The sequence below is a fragment of the Aedes aegypti genome, chromosome 1 (genome assembly GCF_002204515.2).
Source record: "Aedes aegypti strain LVP_AGWG chromosome 1, AaegL5.0 Primary Assembly, whole genome shotgun sequence".
NCBI classification, from domain to species: Eukaryota; Metazoa; Arthropoda; class Insecta; order Diptera; family Culicidae; genus Aedes; species Aedes aegypti.
This window is the reverse complement of record NC_035107.1, coordinates 115,471,587-115,496,021: the sequence shown is the minus strand read 5'-3', so window position 1 is coordinate 115,496,021 and position 24,435 is coordinate 115,471,587. Positions and strand designations below refer to the sequence as shown.

Here is a 24,435-nt window from a genome sequence, read left to right as displayed (position 1 = left end):
ATTCATTTAGTGTTGTTACGATAGGCTTTTTGAGATATTGGCTGTTGAAAATGCAAAAAATTGCTAACTTGGCCAACGTGCATGCAAGTTCGTCAGCTTGTATGGAACTTCATTTGCTTAACTTGCCACATAATTCAAACTTCTTATGTATAACAATACTTATCAACAAAGTTCATTATATTTTCGATGCTCAAAAGTTGTTTTTGATGGTTTAGAAAAGTATTGTATTTTGTCATATAAGAGAAACGAAGAATTTTTCAATGGTTATTTTTAAAACATCAATTTTATACAACGTTCCTGGGAAATGTTATAAGTCATGACGTCACTATTTATTTGCGTTGTATTATCAATCGCTCTGTGTCGTATTTGAGTACATTTCGTACAATTAATCAATAGTCCGTAATTGGTACACGTTTGTGGTGGATGTCAGGAACACTATTTCCATAATTGGTGCAAAGAAAACGATTACGAAAAGCTTTTTAAGGCAGTTTTAAATCTATTTATTACTACAACTGTTTATTTTGTCTGTTTCATAAAGCTTCAAAATAGTAATTAACATCAACAAGTCATGTTTCCGTCTCAAAATCTAATTTTATCCAGATTGTTGACATATTGCATCCATAACATGGTCTCTTTTTTCAATTCAATTCAATGATTTGTCACCCAAACTAAATTTCAGTGCAGTATAAAATAACAAATCTTGGTGAATCTCTTCGAAAGGTGTTACGGATCATACGGAACCGAGCACAGTAGAAAGTTTTATCGGGTACATTTATTGAAATAAAAGACCTATCGTTCTTATGATGTCATGACATTGGACGTTTTGGATTTTTTTTTGCTTTGACTTTTGACATTTTGTCACATCTGGACCTTTGAGGATAGAGACATTATTCATGAACATCCTAAAGATCTACGGTTACACTTGTCACACATGAATTGTTTTAGTTAATTAAAACGATTGGTGATCACAAAGCGTGAAGGTGAAATCAGTATATAGTTTTTTGACAAGAGATTTGTAAAACTCAAGGTCTGTTCACATAATTTTGAATGGATCTCGAGCTTATTAAATTGCTTGAATAGAGCAAATACTGTCGAAGCTTGTTATAACGACATCTCAAGAGACCGTCGTAATAGGGAAAAGTCGTTATAGAGAACGTTTTTAATATTAAGATATTATTCAAGGGACCAAAAAATTTCACTATAGAGAGCTTTTGTCACTATTCAAGTTGTCGTTATAACGAGTTTCCACTGTAACTCCAAATAAAACCCGGTATTTGCTTCTATAGCAACTTTTATAGCAAATCGATAACTCGGAGTAAGTATTCATGGAAGTCACATAGATAAAGACGTCCTACATGAGGGATTGCTTTATTGCCTTCCTACTTTGTGTTTTCATAGTCTGAAAATTCAATTTAAAGAAAATTAAAAGCGCAGTAACAGCTCCCTTAGTACCTCCATACTTCATCACATCCTCCGGTGTATTCAGGAAAGGATCGCGACGTTGCGCGCACATTCGATGTCGATGGGCGGGACGTGCTGGGATTCTGGGCAAGTGACAACAATTTCGATGCAATATAAATTAAATTCACACTCCACACTGTTGCCGAGGCAAGTGGAGAAGTTATCATCGGTGCTACGGGCAAGTAGCAAAACAAACGGTTCCCCGGACGGCTATAAGGCTTTCAATATAAAACGTTGAACGTGAAATTTATTGCTCCAATTTTAGAACATAAACTCTGAACGGAGTATTTGTTCAGTCATGTTCAGAGTAGTGCATTCACTTGGTTACTGTCTGCTTCAGCAGGATTGGATGGCATCTAGGGGCTTTCGTTAAATGTAAATCACTTGATTTACGGTACTAATGAAACAAAACTTCAGTCAATCGATGGAGCTGATCAAATTTAAATCAATTTTCAATCAATAAAGAATCACAACCTCTACAGCTTGCATCTAATCAGGCGTAGTTGATTGTTCTCTTTTTTCTACCTAATCTCTAGACGCTGAACCAAATTTCACCAAAAATTCAATCGATAAAGTTTATCCTTACTCAGCCCAAATCAGATTTCAGGAATCCTTTCACCAAACCCCCACCAACGTTTCACAAATTGATTAATTTGAAACCATTCCACCCAGAATCTCGAGCTTTCAACGCCAGAGTAATGCTGTCGACAGAAGACTGTTATGCAGGGAGTAGCCAGATCTCTGACCTGACAGGCTTTTCGTTGGCACGCCAGAAGAATGTAAGCCCTTTCGTCTCGAGGAGGAACAATTTACTTAATTTGTTTTAATCTCAGACGACACGAATCGGGGGCAGACTGTCACGGGAGAATTCCGCACTGGTGCTGATGGTCGTCCACGGTTACAACGTTTGAGTTTCTGGAAGTGATTAGAAAGAGTTGGAGTCGAGTAAATGTTGTTGGCCCTAAGACTGGTTCCGTCGTCATAGTTTATCTCCATTTGGAACAATTAATTATGGAAGCTCTTAGTGTAATTGCTGTTGGAGTGTAGAAAAAGCTGATAAAGCAGCTCTGAGGAACTGAAAAGGCAAAGTAACGAACGCACTCATTGACCCAATGGGGACATAATTGAGACTACATCGACGACGTTCTGACCTGCCACGACAAATGGATTGTTTGTTACACAGCAAGTGCATATGGCGATTAAATTTATTACCCAATGGAATGTGTTCTATCGCCCTCCCTGAACACAGAAGCTCACTCTTCCAGTAACTCATCTTAAAGCTAATTGAAAACTCTTTGTTTCGTACATTGGGCATAATTAATGCTAATTAATATGATTCCAAGATCCAATAAAGCAACTTTGCTTTAATCCCTTCTAATTTGCGGCCCTCGAAGCAGCACAGTTCATCGCTTAGGATCGCTTTATTCGCAATTATGTTTACCGCAAAACTTTTTCTCTTCATGTGTATAAGTATACTCCATTCACTGGCGTTGCCATAGCACCCATTATCCGTCATTATGCTAAAAATTTCTTTGCTAATCTTTGAATTCTTTGTCTTTGGTAGGCTGAGTGAAGTTTTAAGCGCCGATGTAATGCAGACACTTTCTCAGTCCGTTTTACCATCCCCAATAACCTCTTAATTATAAGTTTATAATCATCCAACCATGCACCAGTCATTTTACTTTTCCAGATCTATTAGGTAGCCTCTTGATGTGTGTTAAAAGTGTCAAAAAATAAACTCACGTTTTTGAGGGAGAGGAATGGTCGTTAACGAAGCGAATTAAATGTTGAAAATGTTTTTTTTTTCACGTGAATGACAGGATGTTTCCTTACTCAAGTTTTTAACTCCATGTTCTCATATGCATTATCTTTTTTCATTTTTTTTTTTTCAAATTATAAAACTGACAGCAAGCCGCATTAAATTTATATTTTTATATAAGCACGACGTCTTTCGTCGATTTTGAGTTAATACCGAGGAACGCACCCGACGTTCGAAGACTCCAAGTGTTTGCAAGTCCTCCTCAAGCATCGTTCATGTCCGTAGAGGACTACCGGCCATATAAGCGTTTTGTATATGGTACATTTGGTGCGGGTGTGAATCTTTTTTGACCGCAGCTTCTTGTGAAGGCCATAGAAGGCCCGACTTCCACTGATGATACTCCTCCGTATTTCACGGCTAACGTTATTGTCACCCGTCAGCAAGGATCCAAGATAGACGAACTCGTCGTCTTTCTTGTAGATGGTGCATATTACCCCTTCCTTCCACTCCTCCGGTAGCTGTTCTATTTCCCAGATTGTGCCTACCAGCCGGTGCAGACAAATGGCCAGCCTCTCCGGGCCCATCTTGATGAGTTCAGCTCCGATACCATCCTTACCAGCACCTTGTTCTTGAGCTGGTGAATGGCATCCTTAACCTCCCTCAAAGTGGGGGTGGGTTGGTTTCCATCGCCCGCAGTACTGTCGAAGGCATTTGCTCCGTTGTCCCGTCCATCATTGCCTGTACTCTGAGCGCCATTCAGGTGTTCGTCGAAGTGCTGCTTCCACCTTTCGATCACCTCACGCTCGTCTGTCAAAATTCTCCCATCCTTATCCCTGCACATCTTGACTCGTGACATAAAGCCGTTGCGGGATGGCACAGCTGTTCCCTTTCCTCGCACTCCGTCTCCTTCAGGCGGCGTTTTTTCTCCCGAAAGAGGCGGGTATGCTGTTGCCATTTCCGTCTATAACGTTACTCATTCTGACGGGTCCCTTGCTGCAACATTACCGCCCGCGCTGCATTCTTCTTTTCCATAATCTGCCCATATTCCTCGTCGAACCAATCGCTCCGTCGACCACACTTGAAAGAAACTCCTCTGCGATGCAAAAAGGAGGCGATTTTGCCGTTTTTTTGAGGCGAAAAAACTGAACTCAAAATTTTCAGCACGGATCCTGAAGCGATCCTAATGAGAGTGCCAAAAAAAAGCGAGGATTTTTTCAGGTACTCTCTCTCTTTCTTGTTGCGATGCTCACCTTTACTCACACTTCAAAAGAGTCTGCCGCCCGAAGAAGACAGTCTTCGGGGAGTTGTGAGAGCACTCTTTTTGTTATGGAATTTTACTCTGTTGTGCTCTGTGCTGCATTTTCTTCGCTCATTTTTCGTTGCCTCCCTGCTTAGCATTTTTCGCTCCCCCGCAAAGAGGCAAAGGCAGCACGCTGCTATTATATCGAACTCTAATGATGTTGAGGAGTATTATCAAGCCTGCCGTCAACTCCCTCCCACGTACCCGACGTTGCTCTCAGCTGCATTATTGATGGCTGCTTTCACTGTTCTCCAGCAGTCCTCAAGAGGGGCTTAATCCAGCTCACCCTCTTCCGGTAATGCAGCCTCGAGCTGCTGCGCGTACGCAGTTGAAACATCCGGTTGCTTAAGCCGCTCTAGGACTTGGAGGATTATTAGGGTGTTTAATGTTAGTTCATTTTGAATATGATGCTCAAAATATTTCGAACAGTTCGTTACGCGTATATAATGTGGCCACTTCCATTTGATATTGCCGTAAATGGCCAAATTATATGCGCGTAATGGTCTGTCCTATATACTTTGATCATCCTACTTAAAACGAAAAACTCAAAGTGTTGTTTGCCATAATTTCTAGACAGTTTGCGTTCTTTTCTTGGCTTAACTGTAGGGGTTCAAAATTGTCTTTGAAATCAAAAATTACTTTAATTTTCATTGTCGATTTTAAAACGATATTGAGATACTCAAATTTATTCGAAATCTACTCGCACAAATATGCTGTTGCAAGTAAAATGTGAACTAGTTTTTGTTCTAATATGCAAGTATTTTACTTCCATACTCTCTAGCGATAAAAAATGGAATCTATACTGAAAAAAAACAAGCAATGCACAAAGGCAGAACTCTCCTGTTGTTGTGAACAATTGTTTTTTTTAAATTATCCTGCACATTCCATAATTTTTTTTATAAATATTTTTCATTGATACTCATACATTTTTTTAAACTGTGCTTTAATTGAAACTTAGTTTTGCGAGAAGAGAAATCAGTTAAATAAAAGTTTTCAAAAAAAGTAGGATTGGACATTCAACATATGATAAATTTTGGAAAACGGGTCATCAAAAATGATAACTTTCTGAACTGTCAATATTGAATCAAATTTTCTTGCTCGTCTTAAAAAAATATTAAAGTATTACACAATGGCAACAATTTAAAAAATCTGTGGTTAACACCTCGGTTTTTTTTAAGTTCTTTCTAAAAAACATTTTACATTATATATTTTCCTAATCTGAGCAAAACTAGTCTTGAATGCTGAATTTTGAGTCGATAAAATAAATACAGTAATCATAATTGCATCTTTTAAATACACCAACACTTCAATGCTTGCAGTGGACGATTATGTTCTTTGAAAGAAGTACCACATTAGACAACGGACCAGCATGCAACTAGACCTGTGCGCCGCCGCGCCACGCCGCCGCCGCCGACCCATTTCACGTCACGCCGACGCCGATTGATACATCGGCGGCGCGCCATACGCCGATCAACGTCTCGCCGCCGATTTTGCGTTTTCACGCCGATAAATACATTAACTCAAATAATTTATAATAATAAAAAAATAACCCAGGTTATTTAGGTATCGTTTAAGGATAAAAAAATCGTACATCAATGTTTCAAGGGATTTTTTTCAAAAATTTGTCCCGAAAATCGCCCAGTGGATCCTTCAGATTTTTTTCTACGGATCCCATGGAGAATCTTTTCAAAGTTTCTTTTAAGAATACCTTCTGGAAGCGAATAATTCTTGAGATTCACCAGGATTTTATTTTTTAAGATTAAGTCTTTCGTGAAATTTTATTTAAATTATTCTAGTGATTTGACCAAGATTTTTTTCGGCGTTTCCTTAAAAAAAATGTTCTCTAAAAAGTCCTTACTTTCCAAGAGCTCATGTATATATCGATAGATTTCCACCTCAATTTTAATAATGAATTTATCCTTATTCATGAAAAATCGTTCAAGGATTGTCCAGAATTTTTGAATGGATTTCTCTATTATTTTTTTCGAAAAGAGTCGCTGAGACACCTAGTTCTTGAAATTCTCATAGTAATTTCTTTATGATTTTTTTTTAAAGAAATTTCTTCTGGAGTTTTTCTAAGAATTGCAAATTTAATTATTGTAGGAGCTGTTTCTAGCACTTCTTCAAAACTGTTCTAACGATGCGGCATAACTTTATTCAAAAATCTCAATCACCTTACCAGTGTGTGAGAAAAATATCGCCTTAAAAAACTACAATGAACTAGGAGAATAAATAACTTACGGCACATTTATTCTGTCAAAAAGTCCTGTGAGATTTCCTCTAGAAATTTCTTCAAAATTTGTTCAACTATTCCTCCAAGTTGTTTTTTTAAGGAATACTACCATTGATTATTTAAGGAGTTTTTCTAATAAATCGTACAATAGTCACTTCAAGAATTCCAACAGTAATTCCGCAATTTCTCAGGAATTATTCAATGTGTTTCTTCATTATTCCTGGAGTTTCTTCTTGGATTTCACCGATGAATAGGGTCCTTAAATGTTCAATGAAATCTTGTTTTTATTCAATAACACGGAATAGCATGTTACTGCAACTTCTTTAGCAATTTTTCGAGCTCAAAAATGGCTATATCATATTTAAATTTTAATTTAAAAATTAGGTCCATAAATGAACCTTGATATTTTTGATCATGTTTGACGTTCGCTTAGTCGATAAAAACATCACAGAGGCTGTAATTTTAACATTGGGGTTGTTCCTATCTGACATTTCGGAATGAACACGGAAAACAAAATACACTCAAAATTTGAGTTTAAGGTGATTATAAAACGAAGCCAAACTTTGAATTTTCAAGAGCACAAGACTGGAGAATCTGACAACAGTTCGCGTTGAAAATCAATCAAACTGCTTGCCTGCTGGTGGTGACCAATGGGATAAATTTTCAACGCGGAGCGCTGTTTGGTTCTCAAGTCTTGTGCTCCTGAAATTTTGAGTTGTGGCTTCGTTTTATAATCACCTTAAGCCAAGAGGTGTGAAAAAATCTAAAAAAACATAACAAATATTTTTTGGACTTAAACAAACGAAAAACATTTAAAATTGAGCAAACATTTGTTTTTAGACTAAACTTAAGCGTTTGGCACTACAATTGGGACAGGGCTTTAGGATCCTATTCTCCATAAGTTCTTACACGGTAATCTTGAGATGTTTTCTTCATAAGTTTCGTGCAAGAATTTTTCTAGATTATGCTTGAATTACTTCAGTGGTTCAGTCAGAATTTTGATGAATATTCTTACACGAATTCCTGCAGAGCTTCATGCACTTATTTTCCAAAATTTCATTCTGAAAATTCTTTTAATATATCCTTACAATATTTTTCACTAAATGCTCCACGAATGCTTGAAAAGATTTTCCTATATAATCCTTGAATTATTTCTCCAGAGTCTTTTAAGGAACTATTTCTTGAGCATGTTCAGAGGTTTATAAAGAAAGTTTGCAAGAATTCCTCTAATAAAATTTGAAGATATTCCACCAGGGGATCTCGTAAGAAATTCAGTGTTTCTTTGATCTTTGAAGAATATTTCCATAAGTCAGTGAGTTGCTCTTCTCTCTTTAAAAAGGTGTGTATGAGGTAAGCCATGAGGTTTTATGCAAATCAGATTTTTTTTCTTGCGATTCAGTCGAAACACAAATGCACGGTGAATGGACCCTCAATATTTATGGTTCCTTTTACCGTGCCTTAGTATAAAAGGCTTGAAATTATTGGCTAATATTGAATTTATTGTTATATCGCGATTTAACTACTTTATATTTAGTTTTTGAGCAAATATGAAATGGTTTGAACAAAACAGTCAAACCTCCTATAACGATTTTGATGAAAAATTAGTGATTTACTTATTTTTCAACTTTCTATGATTTTTATTTTAATATAAGATTTGAATACCCTTAAAAGTGAGTGCGCATACTACTAGTAACATATTTTCTCCACCAACAACGTTTCTTCAAGGTACAAAATTAAATCATGTCGAAAACTATACCACGGTGGCCACCGAACCGGGAAAAACGGGAAAAGCGGGAAAAATACGGGAATTTGAATCCATCGGGAAAAAGACGGGAAAAAACGGGAATTTGAGATGGTCACCGAGAAAACCATTTTGAACGAACATCGTCAAGCTCTAAATTTACAAACCACCAAATATAAGTTGTAGAAAGTTGATATGGTTTATGATATTTCCATTAAGCATCTGTACAGTTGAAAAAATTACATTTAAACATTAATGATTCAATTTCTCGTAGAAATAGTCTACTCTGCTACCCTAAAGTTCTTATAAATATTTCAAATTGGATTCAATATCGTTTGTATTCTTTTTTTTAACAATCAGGGCGGGAAATGTAAATTTGACATACCATGCCCACACACTTACGGATCACCCACAGTGACGGATCACTTTGGCGTTTCACATCGGTTAACTCGCTCAAAACATAAACGTTGACGTAAAACGTATTTTTACCATGTTATACTATTTGTCTTCTACCATTTGTAATATGTTAAGCATAACATTCAACCGCTAATTAACGGTGTTTTTGACAAATGTTCAATTGGTACCACACAGCTATCATTATATGGTCGTTTTCTGTAAGGAGTGCCGTCAGCATTCATAAGCTCCCACAAGAGGTAAAAATCATATGTTATAGCATAAAACATGCTCGTTCGCTTCGATTTAGTGTGAATTCATCTTTAGAAAACAGTTGTCTTGATTGTTGATTCTAAATACCGAATATTAGCACTTCTAACTAGTGATCCATAATATGGACCAGGAAATTATTGTTTACCACGGTTATGGATCACTTCCAAAAAATGTAGATTTCTGCCATTTTAAGCATTGGATTCGACACTTTCAGACAATAGCACTAAGGATAAAACTAATAAAACATCAAGGTTTGTCAATTTCGTTTTTTAGCAGACAAAAATGGGTGGAAAACTTGGTGTGGAGCGAAAACAGTTCATGTCTCAGTTACTACAATGCAGTATCCTAAAAAAAGAGCATTTTACCCTTGTTTCCAGCTCTAACACTGCTGTTTTTTGTAGTAATATGTGACACATTGTTAACTTTCGTCAAATCATGCAATACAGATGCATTGAGTTGAAAATCTCTTGATTTTGCGCACTGATCCGTAATATGTCACAATTTGATCCATAATATGAAAATTGATCCATAATATAGTTTTCAGAAACCGATACAAATTTAAAGTTTTATGCAATCTTATGTAAATATTACACTCAAAACAGTTTACTAGCCGAAGTTCCAATTTGAAACGATCCGATTTGTACTTTTAAATTACAATTTTACGTTCTCCATGTCGTTTTATTGAATTTTCTATGTTGGACTCCACACTATTTGATCCATAACTGTGGGGTCATGGTAATCTTCGGTATTATTTTCAACGCCTCTACGGCCTACTGGACAATATAACGTTTACCGGGACTGCTAGTTGTTGAAGTGACTCAAAAGTGGCAAGAGTAGAAACCATCCTATAGACACAATTGAGGGGATTAGAAACAAATGGCTGTAAGTGACAGAAACATAGTTTTAAGTTTCAAGTTTTTTCAGCAATTTTTCATACTAATTGTACGGGAACCAAAAAAACTAATCCGAATATTTTTATTTTTCTTATTGGATGTTATTATTGATCTTATTGGAAATCATCCAAAAAAACAGTTGAAAAGTAGAATTTTTTAGTATATTCAGTTGAAGGTCATCCTTTTGCGTATGGGCCTCTCAATTGAAAAGCGGGAAAATTTTGAAAATCATACCGGAAAAACCGGGAAAAAGCGGGAATTTCAAAATGGATTTTTGGTGGCCACCCTGCTATACGCACGGTGAATGGTGATATAGAATGGTGCGAGGCGATCTTAACATGATATTTGTAAATGCATATTTTTTTTTAATGCGCGGTGAATTGTAGCTTGACGGTAATTTATTCTGTCATTCTCATTGGAAACCTTGAAAAAATGGATGGACATTAGGCCGTCCCTTATTTTTCGAAAATGCAAAATGTTAAAAGTTCGTCATTGTTAAGTTCTCGTTTTGGTAAGAAAAAAATCAGGTAAAAGTTTGAGGTCCGTACGTGGACTCTAAGTGGTCCCCCAACAACCCTAAAAGTATTAGGTAGAGATGAACCCTGTGCGACAAATCGAGCTCGCTGCTGTAGTGTACGCAACATGAGTACGAAAAGCCACTAGTAACAAATTGATAATCAGCATGGACTTTTAAGTAAAATAATATTTTATATTGTGGATATCTTCATAACACTGCACGCTGACATAAAATTTAAAACTACAAAGGGATCGTTCAAATATTACGTAACGCAACAGGGGGAGGGGGGTCTTCCGTAGTGTTACGGTCCTTACAATTTTTTTTTTCATACAAAAGTTGTTATGTGGTAGAGGGAGGGGGTCTAAAATTGACACATTTTGCGTTACGTAATATTTAAATCATCCCAAAGAAAACAAACTTCTATGCTGATTATCAACGCGGGCAGAACAATTTGTTACTGGTGGTATTTCGTTCTCATGCTGCGTGCACTAGAGCAGCGAGCACGATTACGCTCAAGGGGTCATCTACACCTAATGAATTCAGGGCCGTTGGGGGACCACTTGGCGTCCACGTACGGACTTCAAATTTTTACCTGATTTTTTTCTTACCAAAACGAGCACTTTACAATGACGAACTTATAACATTTCGCATTTTCGAAAAATAAGGGACGGCCTAAAGGACATGGATTTTTTCGAATAAGTGTCTTTGGTATCTTCCGTTAGTATGACAGGAACAAATAGGGGATAACAATTTCAGACGCTTGAGTACGGTCGTCCCGCCGCTTTGGATCAATGTTTGATGAAGTACAGAATTATTCATCATATAATTTGGGAATACAGTACTAACCCGATTTTGTTAGTCCTTTTTTCAGAAATCTTGTTGTTCTCACTGTTTGATTAATGAATTTCAACCAAGTATTTTTTGTCCTGTTAAAGCTACTATTAATATTCATAACAAGGCAAATATAGAATATTGATCAATTGTTTACATTTTAAAGGAGAACTTCACAAAGTTTTGAAAAAGAGGCTGACAAAATCTGGGCATCTAATGTAAACATCATTTTAACTACGTGAAATGAAACCAGAATGAACATTAGTTATATTGGGAACTAATGTTGATACTGTGATGCCGCAAATTTTGATTACTCAGCTTCTTATCATTTTGATCATTTTAACAGTTAAAATATCAAAACTGAAAGCAGAAACCTGATACTAAGAAATCAAATTAAAAACGATTTTTGCCATAAGTGACAGTGATGTTAAATGTCATGAACATCACGTGACTCTGACAATTAAATAATGCGAATATCTTCCATCCCCGCGGAAAAAGTCATTGGAAAATGTTTTTCTCTGGTGATCATATCTGAACTACTTGCAGTTGGCCATATATTGGCTAAGAAAACGCTATAAGCACTTCCATGTTTCCGAAATTTCGACATTTAACAGCTCTCAGTGAAAGCAATTTAAAAATTTGAAACTTTTTCCACATTAAGGACATTTAGAAATCATTGAGGTTATCAAAATAAAGACTTTATTTTTTATTAGTATGTAGCACTTTTGAGTAATAGTTATGTAAAATTGTTACAATAATAAAAAAAATGGTAGAAGAACAAAATATGATATCGAACTTAAGATAATAATAAATTGATATCAAACAAAGATATCATCTTACTGCTGAAAACAAGATATGTTTTCAACATGCTTTCTTCATGATGTTGAACTTTGCTCGAGTAATCTAAACAGCACGCAAGAAACTATGATAGAAATTTGTACATTTTTTCTGTTCCGAGAAAATAAAATACTTATTATTATTGTGGAATATTATGAACGATTCTATAGATATGGATATCAGATAAGTTCAGTAAACTTCTACAAAAATACAAAAAAAAAAAATGCACAAAATTGAATTACTTTTCTTCAATTTTCTTCAATAAAAAGTTCAAATAATCAGGTCAGATACTATATCTTAGTAGCAACAACGGAGATATAATATATTATATGATAGTTTTACTAGTGTTGAAACTAGATTTTTTTATATAAACTTCCAAACTTTGAATTCTTACCAAAATGACTGAAAGTATTCCTGCATTCTATTTCAATCATAAGATTGTAAGACAGATATGAGAAATGGAATTTCAAGTTCGGTTTCGGTTGCATTTGTACGCATACGGTTTCATAAGTTATATGTTCGATTTTTTTGATGTTCAATTTTTGTCCACGCCGATGTACGCCGCCGCCGCCGCCGCCGAAAATAGTCTACGGCGTGACGCCGATGACGCCGCCGCCGCCGGTACAAAAATGCTCTGACGCCGCCGCCGACCAAAAATATTTCGGCGCACAGGTCTACATGCAACGTCCTGTGACACTATCGGAAAACGTTCGGAAAACGTTGTAAATTCTGATTTTAATTCTGCTGGCAAAAATATTTAAAATATTTTTTCAAGGTAAGTAGTTTCTGGTCAAAGGATAATTATTTTCATCGTTTTCATTTTAGAACGAACTTGGGTGTGGCGCAAAAACTTTCGGAGCCGATTCCCAATGTAGCGCGGAAGAGTATCGGAAAAGTGTCCTGTAAATGAATCATTTCACGCTACTAATAAAATTATGATTGTGTTATTGTATCAAATAAAACGTATGCATTGTTTCATTTGCATTCGTTTGAGTTTTATTTTAATAATTTGGTGAAAAACTCCACCTGAAGCGCGAAATCGACAAAAGATGTGGTTTTTTTACCCATTTATTCAAAACCTATCAAGAGTGAAAAATACCCATGTTTTGAAGTTGCTGCCGAATACTCTTTAATGAGTAAATCGGCGGGTCGGGTTGGGGCTAGGGGCTGGACAGCTTTGCACAGAGCAAATCCACTATGGGCGATCAGGTGGCCAATAATCGAAAAAATGACTTGTTCTGATAGGTTTTTCTTGTGCAACATTCCATAGTAAACACTTTTATTAAGGTGAAGATGCATCGAAGCCAAACCTCAAATTTTCAAGAGCACAGATCTGGAGAACCAAACACCCGTTTGAGCTGAAAACTTAATCGATTGGTCTCCACCAGCGAGTGACCAATCGATTAAGTTTTCAGCCAAAACGGATGTTTGGTTCTCCAAATCCGTGCTCTTGAAAATTGGAGGTTTGGCTTCGATTTATCTTCACCTTAAGATATTCCTGGAATATAAGGGCAAAATATTTTATTGTTTTATTGATACAGTATGTCAAAGTTAGAGTTTTTAAGAAAAATAAATATTTCAGTGAAAACACAAGGTACATATTGAATACAATATATTGCATAATCATAATATTTTATACTGATACACTATCCGAAAGCATATTCAAGAAGCTATCTTAGAAAAATAAAATGATATAAAAATTAATTCTTTAAGTCGGAAAATGTGGGGAGTGAACTGAAAAAAATACATTTGATTTTATATCGAAGCTTGACACATCCCATACTTTTTTGTCCCAAGTTGTCCCAGGCTAAAATTTATTTCCAAGGGTACTTTGATATGTAAACTAAAGGATCGTGAAGAATATAGCTGCACAAAATTGCACTTTTTTCATTTAGGGTTTTTTTTTTATTTTTCCAATATTTTTGACCATTTCACATTAAAAACAGCCAATTATTCAGAGAAAAAGTGAATATTGCAAAACCATTCATATTATCATTTTTATGTAAGTTCCAATATTTATAATGGTTTACACAACGTTAATCGCATAAATAGCTTATATGCATCATTAGTGAAAAACCTTATTATTTCGCTATAGGCCCTATTCAAAAGTTAGTCTCGAAAACTTGATTTTGAAAATAAAACATCAAATTTGTATCACACAACGCATAAATACGACATGATATGGAAAAATATTTCTGGCCGCCAGTCTGTATGGAAACCACCCATAGTGAACACTTTGGACATTGAGCAAGCTTGAGTTACTCGCATTTTGCTTTAAATTATGTACGGTTACTTGGCTCTCAAAACCAATCGACATCAATTGTGCGCAGTTGGCAACGTTTATGTCAAATAGTTTCTTTGACTAAAAGCAAAGATAGGTGAAGGTATGAACTCCCAGTCACATAATTCAACAAGGTTATTGCATATCTAATGTATAACTAGTGGTAATATTTTTTCACTCCAGCCAATGTAAGTAGCAGCAAAAAGTTATCGTGAGCCTCAGAGGTACCTAATAAAAAAATTGAAAACTGATCCAAATTTATTCATATGTTATTTTTCAGTTGTCTATAACTCCAATAAATAATCTGTGTCGGTCCTAAGAAAGGCCATAAGACGCTTCAGCTTGATAAATCGGATGCAGACCGGCTGAGATCATGATGTCAAAGAATCTGATCGTCTCGTACCAAGAGAATCAAAATTAAACCAAAGTGCAATCTGGTTCTTGAGGTCGTTGTTCATGTTACGTACGAGAAACGAGGCAAGAAATTACTCAAGGTGTTTAGGATAAGCGTTTTCCAAAACTCTTGGGAGACAGCCTTAGTTTGCACAACTGTGCCTTGGCAGGCATGAGAAACTTTCTAAAATCCTGGTCGATATGTGGAAGTCCGTTCACAAGTAAACTAGGGCTATGGCTTTAGTGTGGAAGGACTAACCGTTCGCTCCGTTTTGAACTCATGGATTACCTACTACATACAAAAACCTTCTATGAAGAAAAAAATACCCCTAAATTATAAGTTATATATTTAAATAATGTAGAAATTACCCTAAATAAAATGATAAATTGTATTTAAAAGTAGGATGGAATTTTACCTCTCAATGAGATCACATTATGCAGCGGCATGTAATTTACAGTTCTTTTCAAACAGGTTTAGCTCACATTAATTAATAGATGAAGATCCATGGTCCCGTTGATACAATTATGTGTGAAATTGGTTCATTTTTAGGGAATAATATATATTTCGAAAAAGCCTGCCATTCAAGGGAAAACCTTGGTGTTTGGTATAAAAAAAATCCGTTCCATGAGTGGTAGTTTTAAGTAGATTGGTATATCGTATTCAATGTCAATTCACTTAGGTAGAAAAGCGATACCCAGGTCAAGAGCAGTAATACCACATAAATTAACGAAGGAATGTTTCTTTTGAGCGCTTTTTAGAGATGACATTGTTTTCAACACGGGTTGCTATGCGTGCTTGAAAGAAAGCAACGAGAGTTGCTCAGAGTTACTCTGTATCTCGCTCAAGAGCTTGCTCAAAAACAAAAGCTGTCCTGCCCCTAAGGTTGGGGTTTGAAAAAGTCGGGTTTGGGTCGGGTTTGGTGAGAATTGTGAACAGAGTAACAACATGAAAGTTCCCTTAAGCATCAGAAACGATTAATTTATCATCTTTTCGAACTCGGGTTGTATTGAGGTTTTTCTTACAATTTTTTTCTCGGGTTTCGAGTCGGATTCGGGTCGGGTCCGGGTTTGCTTTTCAATTATTGTCTCGGGTTTGGGTTTGAAGAAATATAATAAGTCGGGTTCGGTTCTGGAAAATGTGAAGCCCGATCATCTCTACAACTGAGCTCATCTCATGCTTCTGTTAACACAATTTCATCGTGGAAACATAGCGTTAATGTAATATTCAAACAAGCTGTAAATGGTCCTTCACTACAAGTGTCGACATTATCCTAAGCCCCTCCATATTCCTGTTATATATAAATTTGACCTAAGAATAGTTCGACATTCATCAACGTTGACATTCACCAACGTACTGTTTTAATCTTCTACCAATATATTTTCGCCGCGAGACAAAAATGCAAAACTAGGTTTAAGTAAGATTCATATTTTTGGTCTTTAGAAGCAACAAACATTACACATTAACATTCTTTCCCCTTCCCAATGGACTGTAATGACTTGAACGGTGTCGTTATTGATGATATGTGTGCTACTAAAATGAGCATTTCGACAGTAGGGGGAAAGCCCCATCCCTTATTTGGATCGAAGTGCAATCCTTATCAGTTCCGATCAATCACGGAGTAACAACCATTAATATGCACAGCGCAGTTTATGCTATGCTATATTTTGTTCGAGCTGCTCAAGTTCTACCGATGCACGTAAAGCCCGTGAGCTCCACATTCATGAACGGATTCCTCTTGATCGACCGAAGAACAGTGTAATGATGGATCCCTTCTTATAGTCCTTAGTAGCTACAGTTTCCAATGGACAATTTATTTATATGATAGCAACTAGTAGAACAAACAAAACTGCTCTTTTATCAATCGCAAAAAAATCCCCAAATTCTTATGCATAACAGGACAAGGTTTCTAAATTGAATAAGCATATTGAATACTAAATAAGTGATGGATTTGATGCAGCAAATTCCAGTTTTCTTTCAGAAACGTGAATCAACGTCAAGTAAGACCCATTTAATTTCAGAAACACGTTTCCCTTATGATAAATTAAATTGCTGAATTCAACTGTTTTTTCCTAAAATCACCTTTGAACTTTGATTCTGTGCTGCAAAAATGACGTTGGGTTCTCCCTTTTCATTTTGACCAAAATTACTTTTTCGTGCAAATGACCTTTGTGCTTGTTTGAAAATAAGAAGGCAGGATACGTCATTGATTTCGGAATTTTAAAAAGCAGTTTTTTCGTTTAAAATCACGGAATTCTATTCTCCAACTGAAACACAGTCAACACAGTTTTCATCGAATAATTTTTAGTTGTGAACAGAAAAACTGCTCTTGAAGTTTTGTTGGTGACGATGATTCAATGACGGAGCGTAGAACGTTAATGCATCTTCTTGAGAACAAAAGTACATTCGACTTTAGTAAAAATGTTTTGTTCTATCGTTTTAAGCTTAGATAACCTTAGAGTTATGCCATGCGAAATCTCCCTAGTTCAAACAGTGTAACATCTACGAGAACGATCTTACAGCTGGCTCACGAGAGGTCAGCCGAAAGACCAATGAAGCGATGTGACCTGTGCACATTAAGTTTTATTAATTAAAATTACCCTCCACTCTAGCCGTTACTAGTAAGCGGTTCCGTCTCCCTCCGGTTTGGGGTGATGAGGCAAGCCAAATTTAAGTACGGTTGGCGTGCGGTAAATCAGGCTGGCGCCGCACACCTGTGGTTTGCTTTATGGAGCAATTTAAGGAAATTTAAATTAAGTTGCAACTTTTCTACGTCGAACAGGTAGACAGGTTGAGAATGAAGTTTGCAATTTGTTTTGCATATATTTTGTATCAATACGATGAATCTGAAAGAAGTTTCGAGAAGTTTGATGAAGTTCGTTGAAGTTGTTGCATTTGTTACAGATCTGACCGAAAAGTTGATTGGATTTAAAATTTTCCAATGATTGGGAAATAATACTTTCAGATAGAATAACTTCAGATATTCGACGAAAACAACATAGAGCAATTGTACATTTATAAATGGTTAGTATTAAAATTGTCAAGTTTTTTTTCATACTTACGTATTTAATTCCAAATCTAACCGAAATTTATGATTAAAAGCTTTTATCAAAAGTGATGTTCGATGAAAGTGTTTCCCCGTCTGAAAATAGAGAAGAAGAATCAATCAATTAGTAAATGTGTGAATAACTGTGTTGATGTATGATAATGAATTTCGTAAATTGTTTAAATATAAACTTATTTTCTAGCATCAATAGTTTAATACCTCAAGTTCCTTAAATAACTGCAGAAATGTTTAGAAAATAGTAGGGGAAGGTGGTACAATTCGGACCTTGTACTAATTCGGACCATCAAACATTTCTCAATACTGGCACTATTGTGAAGATCGTGTGTACCGTTTTTCCACTCACCATCTACCTAGGATCTAACACAAAACATTTAACGCCTTCCAGTTGATTCGTTTGATTTTTAAGTTAGTTTGTTGTTTTGAAGTGCTCTAGTGTGCTATCGGTTAGCATTATTTCCAAGCCTCTGGAATAGACAATAATTCTCCAATCTTTCTGTGTTATTTCATAATCGAATCCACCAAGCCTAAGCTTTCATCTGACCATATGGTTTTCAAATGTCTATGCACTGTTTGTGCTCAACTAGTTCGAATATCTTAAAATGTGTATTGGTCCAATCCGGACCTTTTTATGTGGTTCAATACGGACCTCTTGCTTTTTCAATGAACGAAGTCTATTTCAAAAGCTCCAATCCGTTAAAGTCTTCTCGACTTGCCAGAAAACCACAGAAAGTGTAATATTTACGGAAGGTGCCTTTGTTCCTGTTGCGGTAAAGTAAAAATCTTCGAAAAATCTATGAAAAACGGTAGTCAACAAGAAAAAGTAATCAATAAACCAGCTACTTGAAAAGAATCTCTGTTAATACCACTGCCTATTTTGGATACAGCGTTCCAAATTTGTATGGCAATACGAAACAAAACGTTTACGAGTGCTCAAAACAATACAATCAACTTTCTCTTACCCGTTATTATGTTTTTTTTTTTAACATGAAAATAATCACTTTAATATAGCGTATTTTGACCCTAAAATGTAAGTATGTCGATACTTCTCCAACTCGATGTCCCAAGATTCGATGCTGTATCCTTCAGTTTCCCAAACAAGTTAACCTTTTAAACCCGATATTTTCATGACATGATTATCATTCTTTCTCTATCTTTATTAACGAGATTTTAAGCCCTGAGCTAGTTCATCTCGGTACCAACGGCTTTACTTCTCTTCCGAAGGAAGTCGTCACAATAACTTTTTACATCATAGGTAGTCACGGGGGATGGGATTCAATCCCAGGTCCTCGGCGTGAGAGTCGTGTTTTTCAACCACTACATCAAGTCCGTCATTGATATGATTCTTTATTTGTTGAAATTTTACTATATTTTAAGCAAAAATGGTTTTTGTCAAATTAACAAAAAGCTCCATAATTTAAAAAAATGTTTCCTTTATCTCGATATGTCCAATACGTCCAACGTTCAGTTTAAAATCGAGTTAGGGAAAGTTCACTGTACTAAATTTTGAATTAGTTTCAGATTTCACCCATGTTTTTTAATCGAATTCACATTTAACTTGAGCTGGTTCTGACTCGAACTAAATTGGAATTTTTCGCGCATTGAATTAATTTGTTATACTTGCGCTTATTGAAGAAGTTCAACGAGCTTTGATACCAAACAAATCGTTGTTTTATTTTATAACTACCATAGCAAAAAAAACGATAAAATATAGGGTGGTCCGAATTAGAACATGTGGGGTCCGAATTGGAACAGGGTTGGTCAAATTCGGACCTTTTGCAGAACTTCGTTCAAACATGTCTAGTCATGTCCTGGTAGGAGATATCACAAAACTCTCTGAGAAAAAAGTCCGCGCGCTAAATCAGGCTTTCAAGAAAACATAAAATTTTTCATGCCGTGCATCATGCTGAAAATATATGGCCAAAAAACTGTTACTAGGTCTGAATTGGACCATGTTCCCCTAAGCTGTAAAGCAGGCTCTGTTCCAGTTACGACGTAATGTTAAAAAAAAAAAATGAAGAATACATTTATGTATTCTGAATTAAATGAAGCGAAGTGTTGTTTGTCGATACATATTTCAAAAGGATCGCTTACATCACTCAACATTTTAAAAACATAAACCGACATACAATGGTTTAACAGTGGCGTTATCCCTTCTGAGTGGATTATTTTGTCATTTTTTCAATTCACTTTCATCCATACCTCCAACATCAAACCGGTCAAAAGCCTCCGCCTCTTCTCAACCTTCATCATTTTCCCGGTGGAAAATTTCGCTTCTTCCATTTTTCCGCGAAGAGGCTCCGCTCTTCAGAGAATCGTGTCATCCTATTCGCCGAAAAGAAGCGGAAATTGTTTAAGCCCATTAAATCGGTGTTGAGGCGTATTAAACCCGGGAGCGTCCAGCCCTCATCCAGAGGACCAACCGACCATTGGTGTTTTATCCGCTGACGAGAAGAATAAAACGTTTATCCAAAAATCACTGCGGCATTAAACTGGAGGGTCATTTCGGTTGGTTCAAGTCAAACGGATTACGGTTGGATTCTGTGTCGGTTAATGATACAAAGCGCACTGTTTTTGGAATGAAGTTTTGAAGTTCGTTGACATAAAGCAATCCTTTTTGCAATTATTCAACAGTTTTTGACCTTTGTGACCTTACCCTGATTATTAGTTTAGTGTTCTATGCGCACTTCCGTTTTTAACTGCATTACCATTTTGCATAAATAGAAGCAAAAAGAAAGCATATCTCAGAGACGACGAATAGCACATTTATCAAGATGATATAAATGATTCGGGTTTCTTGAAGTCTTGTTCAGTTTTTTTTTTCTTTTGCCATGTACAAAATTTTATTCCCAAATATCTTTACCGGCTTTAAAAAACCTTCAGTCAGTCATGTCTGAGCACAATTTCAGGCTTCAACGTCAGTGTTGATAGACTCACACTCAAAATCTCAATCAATACGCTCTCCCGTGAGAGCAAACTCATTAGAGATCTGCTTCGCAAATCTCACGCTTGAGATTTTGATGCAAAATCAACTCAATCAACTCAACCCGTAAAAAATGATTCAGTCGCAAAATCCGGCAAAAACTCGTGAAACACGAATGTTGTTGTTTACGTTAGAAAGGATTAACATAACTTTAGCAGACTAACAAGAAATTATTGCCGTGTGTGAGTAAACTGTGGAAATACGAGACAATGAGTTAAAAAGGTGAGCCAACTCATCCATGATATTTTGACTGCTGAGTTGCATGATTGACAACTCACGCATGAAAAATCTCAAGTATGAGTTGTGAGAAATTGAGTTTTTCACAACACTGTTCAACGTTTCGTTTCCCAACCAAAATCGAGACGTGCTTATTCCGCCACATTCCAACCGAAAGAAGGTCATTCCGAGATTCCGTAGCTTCGAGCAGACTAGCTAGCTCTCAATCCACACCTCGTCCGGAACCAAATCGCGCATTCTATTCGCATTATGCAAATCCTGTCGTCAATGTGCGCTCTTCGTCAACCGCAACGGGACAAGGCAACGCGGAGTCCTAGATTCGTGCTTTTTCCTTCGCCATCGGATGATGATGCAGTCACGAAGACACACACACACACCCCCCGAAAGATAGGCGGATATAGTTGAGAAACTACTCTTTACTAGACCCCCCGGACGGATTGAAAAAGAAAAGCGACGACACGGGGACGAAGGGACAAAAACGCGCACACACGTCTCGGTGAGGCGATGCATGTTAGATGCCTTCGGGGTGTGTCTCCCAATCCCTCGTGTAGTGATGTGGCAAAAGATGCACAGTGGTACCGTCCATTGACCAAAAAATAAAACTTGTCTTGTTTTTACTTCTGTAACTTTTCATGGATCAATAATGGATCAACTAATGATTAACACGTCATGAGATTTATTTGTTTTTATTTTCATACCACAAATCTTACCACTGCATTGAAAGTGCATTGGAAAACTCCGAAAATTACACGATTATAAGAAAAAAATAAAACCTCTCTATACCTTTCATCTTTTTGGGATTCATTGAGGTCAAATGCTACAATGGTAGGTGTTCAAATCATGGAAGTAATAAGTCAGCAGTATAAAAAAAATGAGAGTATTGAAAAAAAGCAAAGAATTATAATTTGAGTTTCGTTGAAACGGCTCGCTCTACCATGAAATTAGCAGCTGTCGCTTGCGAATATTTTCGAACGTGTGCACAATGGTCGGGCTCCATATAAAGGAGCGGCCAAAACTACCAAAACACTTTTTTGAGATTTTTATGGTTTTTATCATTTTAAAATATACCTCATGTATTATATTATTATGATTTCTAATTGAAATTGAACTAAAATTTGAATTTCTTTGACTTTCATGACGTCAAACTGAGTGAAGTCAAAAAATTGAAAAATGTATCAATAAAATAAAGTACAAAATTCATATTTAAGGAATGCAATATTTTCCCAAAGTTACGCACTATCTGGAAGCTTATGGTTCAACACTTTTATCGAGCATAAGGATGGAAAAAAATATTTTGTTGAAGCTTTAATACTGTTCAATATTACACTTTAGTAATTTTGATGATTTTGAACATGAAAAACAACTCTTGTCGCGTCATGTCGCCGCCATTTCGAATATTGCACTTTAAAATGCATCCTTAGATCTTACAAAAAACGTTTAAATTTTTTGCAGAAATTTGCTGATTTGCAAGTTAGAGCTTTTTGAATAATTCAATATTTTCATACATTTTGACGATATTTTTCATACAAAGTTGATAAAAAATATATCTAACCACTCTTCATACATATTTTGATCAAACTCGTCAAAATACAAACAAAATGTGTGATTTCAGCCAAATTTGATTGCATTTCTAATAAAAAAAAACTTTTTAAAAATAAGTTACGTAATGTGTGAATAACCCCTTCTGAAACAATAAAAATGCCAAATAACATATTCAGATTACATATTTCATCGATTAGTGCGATAAAACTAGTTTTGGCCAAACTTCGATTTTTTCCGACCATTGTGGTGTGATTCGAATGAGCTCACATAACGTCAAACAAACATCGATACGTGTTCATTCTGAGGAAATGGACTTGTGTGAGATTGATCATGCGTTGGTATTCGTGGCAGTTTGCATGAAGGCCTATATGCCACTTCCAAAACATGGCTACTTAGCAGTGGGCTGAAAACAATGGACTTACATGATAGAAGCGCGTAATTGGCTGAAGCATAGTTTTGTATTTTATTAAGGTGAAACAATCTCGGATTCTAAAGATAACCGTCATAATGGCCAACTTGTGCACTAAAATGGAGAAATATTAGGCACCCGAGCAACACACATGTAATAATTGTGTATTGTCAACTTTGATAAGACTAATTTTGGTCATAATACACAATTATAACATGTGTGTTTCTGGGGCAAGCGTTCCTGATCTTCTTATTTTAAGTGCATAAATTCAAAATAAAATGCTGAATCTTTATAAGAATAAGTTATCGACGAGAAGACGCTCAAACCCAAATTTTTATGGGTTTTGGTGGAAATGAATTAGTTGAGTTTTGAAGCAAAAATTAAGGTTTTTGAACATACGCAGCTATTGAACGTCCGAACATGTAGAAAAATAGGTGGTAGGTCATTTGGCAAAAAGCCGTTTGGCATAAAGTCGTTTCGCATAATGGGCGTTTGGCATAAAGAGTCTGAAACCAAGAATTTCTTAAGATGATATTCGTTTTTACGTTTCAATTGAATCTTTTTGATGACATCAGGCTTGTTGTGGGGTCAATTGATACAAAATTTCATACTGCTCTTGAATAAACTAAAGCCTATTAGGAAAGTTATCGCCAATATTATTTTATTATTTCTCCAGAAATTACCCTTCTTTCATTTTTTTTTTGAGTTCCGCTATTGGAATAGATTTTTGCACAGAAGATTGTGACATGTTTAGTACAAATTTACCCTTCCTTGAAACATTTTTTTTTCCTAATATGATGTAACCATAATTATAGGTATAAAAACTGATTTGAAATTTAAATAAATTTTTATACATAGGCTGTTCTTTGGAGCTATATTTTTTAGATATTTTTTTGCTTCCAACTTACAAAAGGGTGGCAATCGATAACATTGATCTGCTCGAGTTATCAGCGAGAAGAGAAATCGATTACTTCAGTTACTTCGATGGATTGTGCTACTTTTCCCAGAATGTCATTACTCCGAATATCTCGCTTCTCCGAATAGCCTACTTCCCCGAAAAGTTTGTGGCACTCGTAATTGTCGTAGCTTTATTCATTTGAGGGTGGTAAACGAACTGGCCATCTGACATGCACCCTTCTTAATTTAATTCGACTTTTACCATCCTCAGCATTTTTGCCAAAATGTGTATAGCCGTGTAGAATACCTCCTTCTTTTGATTACTTATCGTTCTTTCTCGTTCACCATCCAGCCACTGAAAGCTATTATAGCACCTATTTAAACTGCACCACA

The 24,435-nt window shown here is 36.1% G+C and overlaps 1 protein-coding gene across 9 annotated transcripts in view; it reads right to left on the bottom strand.

The window, feature by feature from the left end:
• The window catches only part of LOC5569251 (disintegrin and metalloproteinase domain-containing protein 12), a 1,070,169-nt gene that overhangs the window by 422,249 nt on the left and 623,485 nt on the right, over positions 1 to 24,435 (bottom strand). For all 9 annotated transcript variants that reach the window (XM_021845745.1, XM_021845753.1, XM_021845751.1 and 6 more), the window contains exon 5: positions 17,973 to 18,052. In XM_021845745.1, coding sequence (XP_021701437.1) covers positions 17,973 to 18,052 — 80 coding nt within the window. The remainder of the gene's footprint in view (positions 1 to 17,972; positions 18,053 to 24,435) is intronic.